Raw genomic sequence first — 5,570 nt, 5'->3', positions numbered from 1 at the left:
TCTTTAGTCATCAGCTGCCTTGATTGATGAGATTTTAAATTTAAGCTCTATAAGATGGTACTGTAGACAGAAGGCCAGTGACTAGTTTCATGCTCGTGGATCTGTCCGGGACGAAGGAAACGACGGGCTGTCAGTGCGCATCCTCCACTCGCCGCATCACATCTGACTTGGCCTCCTCATTATTTTACCAATCTGGTCACGGGCCTCCCAATCTGGCCCTAAAATAATTTAATCCTTAATCAAATCAATCCGTGTAAAGACAGACATAAATCAGGGGGCGCGGCGCACATCAAGCCCCACGATCTCCTACACTTTTCTTCCCCAACACGAATCGAACCTCACAGCCTCTTTCCTCCTCCGGACGCAAATCAAATCGATTCAATCCCGGCCCGATCCGACCCCAAAAGAGGCAGAAGCATTGCCGAATTTGCGACGCCGTCATCTCCGCTGTCTTCTTCGTCTCTGATCTCTGATCCGGCCGTCGGTTCTCGTTGGCCGCCCGTGCATCGATCGAGCGCTATAATAAAGCGCCCGCCTTTTTCTTCTCGCCGCCTCTTCACGTGCGGGGCCGCCACCGCCTCCCATGCAAGCAGCGCAGCGGCGGTAGGAGCACGGGCATCCTGTTCCTACCTCGCGCGCCCGCCTGCAGACGCTCCTGGTTGGTTGGACTTGGATCGGCAGCCGATGGCCGTGGAGGAGCCCTCGCCGCCGCCGGCCGCCGACTCGTCCGCGCCGCGGCCGCAGCAGCCGGAGGTCGGGGCGGGGGGACGGCGGACGGACAAGCAGGGCCGGCGCCTCGAGGTATACAACGAGGTGCTCGCCCGCCTCCGCGCCTCCGGCGGCGTCGAGATCTCGCCGGCCTTCCAGGACGCGCTCTGGGCGCACTTCCACCGCCTGCCCGCCCGGTGAGCCCTCTCCTCCGCTCCCCGCCGCCCGATCGGCACCGTCGTGCGTGCGAGCTGAATTGTTGATGCCGTCCGTCGTGCGTGCGACGCCTGTCTGTGCAGGTACGCGCTGGATGTGAACGCGGAGAGGGCGGAGGACGTGGTGACGCACCAGCGGCTGCTCGAGGAGGCGCGCGACCCGGCGCGCCGGCCCGCCCTGTCGGTGCGCGTTGTACAGGTAACATCTTCCCGACAGAGCACAATCTTGCAAAGTTAAACACTTAATTTGTGTGGGTTATCTCATGAATCTTCTGACAAATTCAGTTTTCATACATTGTGTTCTGCATGTCTCTGTTCATGATTACTGACGCAACTGCTCTGTTTCGTGCTTGATCTTCAGGTATCTAGGATTATTGATGGTGATATGGATGATTCCTGTGATCATGAGATGGAGATGGTTCCTTCTAGTCACTTGCCCAGCCAAATGTACGTATACTCTCTGAATATCTGTCAGACACCTCCTTATTTGCTCATGTTTGCTAATTGTGCCGTGATTTGCGCAATTATTCTTCAGGGTTCAGCCCCCTCCTGCATTCGGCTCGTCCTCCAATCTAGAGGCACTAGCTCTCGAAGCAAATGAGTCTGATGTTGGTAGCAGCAATAACGACGATGATAATAGCGTTCATCTCGTCTCCAGGTATATAATTTCTTTTTCAGTTCAAGTGCTTTCTTGCTTTTTGATTACGACATTTTTTACAGTAATATGAAGGTGTATTAATATGATTGTATTTCACAATGTTGCTATTCCATTTGAAGAGGTTGGCCATAATCATTGGAAGTGTTATTTGGTGCCGCTTTGCAGTTGTAGAAGTAGAAAAACACCCCCCACAATCGAAATAATTAGTGCTTAGTTGCAAATCTGCTCCTAAATTTATACTGTATAAGATATTTGTTTTAGATCACTTCCTTACTGTCCTCGAACAATATTGTGAATTTCTTTAGAGGGATAAATTGGTGCCTTTATATATATTTTTCTGTGTAGTTGATTAGTTCTCTCTATGTTCTGAATATTGCAGGCCAATGCATGAGATAGCATTTGCATCAACTGATAAGCCAAAGCTACTTAGTCAGGTAAACAAACGTACCAGGACAAGGCATAATCCCCATCTAAATAGGCCTCTGCTGCCATGGCATTACAATTTTATTTACAGAGTCAGTCAACCTGCTCTTAGCACAGCAAATGAAATTCAGTATATGCAGAAGCTGGCAAGTACTCCCTCACTAGTGTCAAAAACGTTCTTATATTATGGGACGGAGGGAGTAGTCACTAAGAAATGATACGCAAAAATAAGTGAATAGAAGAAGAATTTGAATAAAATAAAATACAAGAAATAAACTATTAAGATGCATTGACATCAGAAATCTACAGGATTTTACTGAAATCACCTTTTCTCTAACACACATCAAAATTAATGTCATTGTACTGAAATCACTTGAACTTTACTGTAAAGTACTTTCAGACCAGGTCCTCCACTCAGCATCTGGCTGGATTCTTGTACTGACACTTATATACATTTACAGCTGACTTGTTTGCTTGGTGAGCTCGGTCTTGACATCCAAGAAGCACACGCATTTTCAACAATCGATGGCTACTCACTGGATGTATTCGTTGTCACCGGTTGGCGTCTTGTGGTATGCAATAGCTAACTGATTTCAGCACATTAGAGCGTGTCCTTTCAGTAATTTTTGTGTTGATATATTCTCTTTTACTGCCACTCATAGGGTACTAAACAGCTGCAAGAAAAGATAATGGAGAAATTTCGCAGTGTTGAGGTATAGGCTTCTGTCTGGGCTTCTTGTGTGAAGTTTAATACCTCTAACTGAATAATAAGCACTCTCCTGTTTGGTTTCAGTAAATTTGCTAACTTTACCTGAATAATAGAAAATGCAATCTCCTAGAGTTCTCGTTTCATGATGCAAAAGAAAAGTTTGTGCAGACATGCATTGTGAATACTAAATTGGGTTGTGTACAGGCACAAGCTTGTACAGTATCAAGCGCATCATCACCTTCATTGGAAGGCCTGCAAGGTGGAGAGAGTAGGCCCACATCTACCAGTGTGCAAATACCATCAGATGGAGCAGATGTTTGGGAAATAGACCTGAAGCTGCTCAAGTTTGGGAACAAGGTTGCATCTGGATCAAACGGTGACCTGTAAGTTCCTGTTTGTGAAGTGAGAACAGTTAAACCTTGGAAAACCTGGCAGAATGTCATTTTATTCTTTGTTTTCTTAGGTACCGTGGATCATACTGCATCCAGGATGTGGCCATTAAAGTAGTGAGACCTGAGCGCATCAGTGCAGATATGTACCAAGATTTTGCGCAGGAAGTGTACATTATGAGGTTAGCTTAAAAGTTTAGTCTCCATATACAGGCTCCATCTCCGATTTGTTTGGCCAGTATTCAAATGCCTGACTGAGTTACTGGCAATTATTACTTATGCCTATATAGAGTTATAGACTTATTGCTTAATCCACATGCTCGCAGAAAGGTTCGTCACAGGAATGTTGTGCAGTTTATCGGTGCCTGTACAAGACAGCCCAACTTATATATTATAACAGGTAGATTACAATGGGATTAATGTTTGTAATTGTTATCATGCAGATAATGCTAATTGTTTTTGACACCTTTCCCCCTTTTTGGTATATTTTAGACTTCATGTCAGGAGGGAGTGTATACGATTACCTCCATAAAAAGGGCAGTTCCTTCAAGCTCCCAGAAATACTAAGAGTGGCAACAGACATCTCTAAAGGAATGAGCTACCTGCATCAGAACAACATAATTCACCGAGATCTCAAGACTGCAAATCTTCTCATGGATGAAAACAAGGTTGGTGTGTGTTATAAATCATGCTATGCATTTTAGCAGATAGCTTTCCTACTGATATTTTCACTTAATAGTTAAAACTCTATAATTAAAAAGAGCATCCTTTTCAGGTTGTAAAGGTTGCGGATTTCGGTGTTGCACGTGTGAAAGATACTTCCGGAGTGATGACTGCGGAGACTGGAACTTACCGTTGGATGGCTCCTGAGGTGTGCCGTCATGTTTATACATGTCATAAGAAAACAGTAGTGATTTTTTTTGTCTATTCTAACATGTATGTGCTATCTAACTTCAGGTCATAGAGCATAAGCCGTATGATCACAAGGCAGATGTTTTTAGCTTTGGCATTGTTCTATGGGAGCTTTTAACCGGCAAGGTAACTGCAATTATTATTATTATTATTCTACATAAGTAGACTAACATTTTTATGTCGCTTTCTTTTTAAGCAGCATATATATCTGTATATGTCTACTTCTACTTCTAGAGTTAAATTGTAACTGTTCTATTTGTCCAGATTCCTTATGATTATCTAACTCCACTGCAAGCAGCAATAGGTGTTGTTCAGAAGGTAAGCCTTGCAGATACTTGTTGGAACCGCCTTTTTTTCTTGTCGATAAACTTGATGGAACCCATTGCTATGAGATAGCATTTTCCGGAGATGCTAATTAACCCTCCTCTCGATGCGCATTTTGTGCAGGGCATCAGGCCGACGATTCCGAAGGATACCAATCCCAAGCTCGCAGAGCTGCTTCAGAAATGTTGGCACAGAGATTCAGCCGAGAGGCCCGATTTCTCCCAGATCTTGGAGATCCTTCAGAGACTCTCCAAAGAGGTCAGCCTCGCCTACCCTTGTTTTTGCATCGGAATCCATCGCATGTTTCAGCGAATTTCTCGTGATTTTCCAGTTAACTGCACCAAAACGCAGTTTATTCTGTCGGAATTCACCGACTACTTCTTGCCAAGTAACATATTCCTACATATAAGACGTTTTGGCGGTTCATATCTCACTCGGAAGTAACATGACAGGTGGGAGCCGACGGCGACGGCCGGCAGAAAACAAAGTCGGGCTTCCTTTCGGCGCTGAAGAGGAGCCACTGAAGGCAGCAGCAGCACCAGCTCTAACAAAGCTTCCTCTGTGTTGATGCCCGAGTATAGGTGATTCGATGCCCGCGCTACTGTAGTGTACACTGATAATAATTTCCTCACGTAGTAGCTGTTTTGCCCCATTTCGCTTCCTCTTTTTTTTCTCTTGCCATGTATCAACTGTTCTTGTTCTAGTGTTATTGTTGAATGAACGTTAAAACACAAAAGATCCGGAAAAAAATCGTGGTAAAACGTGTCTCATTTGTATCATAAAAATCAAAGTATAAGTCATGTAAAGATTGACATGACAAAACTGAAAAGATAGCTGAACATCTTTGAGCTTAACATCAATGTCCGTCACCTTCCTCCGGCACCACCACAGCAGCTACCAAAGAAAAATAATAATGGATCACCTCCTCACCCGAGCTTCACGTGGCTCCGTCGCCTATATGCAGCTTTGCGGACCTCCAAGGTGACTCATTAAAAGTGAAGACATTGCTGTTGAATGAATCAGACCGGGGCAACATCTCGGACACGCCATCGTACTCTAGATCTAGCACCCCACCACGACTATGATGCCGAAGAAGGAAACAATACCTGCCATCCACCAACCATAGGGCCGATTGCCTCGTTGAGGACAGATTTGAAGTTTCTTTATTCAGCGCTGCCATTACCGCCGCGGAAACGAAGACGATGAAGAGCCAGAAACCTAAGCTACTAGGG

General features: G+C 45.1%; 1 protein-coding gene across 1 annotated transcript; it reads left to right on the top strand.

The window, feature by feature from the left end:
• The first annotated feature begins 284 nt into the window (after positions 1 to 284).
• On the top strand, positions 285 to 5,099 carry LOC119314559 (serine/threonine-protein kinase STY46-like). The gene is made up of 16 exons (XM_037589264.1): positions 285 to 905; positions 1,008 to 1,122; positions 1,285 to 1,370; positions 1,459 to 1,581; positions 1,961 to 2,015; positions 2,466 to 2,576; positions 2,667 to 2,717; positions 2,918 to 3,096; positions 3,177 to 3,284; positions 3,429 to 3,502; positions 3,595 to 3,770; positions 3,878 to 3,973; positions 4,060 to 4,140; positions 4,279 to 4,332; positions 4,462 to 4,596; positions 4,791 to 5,099. Exons 1-16 carry the CDS (start codon positions 685 to 687, stop codon positions 4,860 to 4,862), a joined length of 1,737 nt encoding a protein of 578 aa, XP_037445161.1. The 5' UTR covers positions 285 to 684; the 3' UTR covers positions 4,863 to 5,099.
• The last annotated feature ends 471 nt before the right edge of the window (positions 5,100 to 5,570 follow it).

This window comes from Triticum dicoccoides, chromosome 6A (genome assembly GCF_002162155.2).
Source record: "Triticum dicoccoides isolate Atlit2015 ecotype Zavitan chromosome 6A, WEW_v2.0, whole genome shotgun sequence".
NCBI classification, from domain to species: Eukaryota; Viridiplantae; Streptophyta; class Magnoliopsida; order Poales; family Poaceae; genus Triticum; species Triticum dicoccoides.
Note: the sequence above shows the minus strand (reverse complement) of the source record. Positions and strands in the feature narration are given on the sequence as shown.

Bases quoted from the DNA above. Each gene is read 5' to 3' on its own strand.
- LOC119314559 (XM_037589264.1), top strand. From the start codon at position 685: ATGGCCGTGGAGGAGCCCTCGCCGCCGCCGGCCGCCGACTCGTCCGCG. The intron at 1,371-1,458 runs GTACGTATACTC...ATTATTCTTCAG, and splicing joins AGTCACTTGCCCAGCCAAAT to GGTTCAGCCCCCTCCTGCAT. The intron at 4,597-4,790 runs GTCAGCCTCGCC...GTAACATGACAG, and splicing joins TTCAGAGACTCTCCAAAGAG to GTGGGAGCCGACGGCGACGG.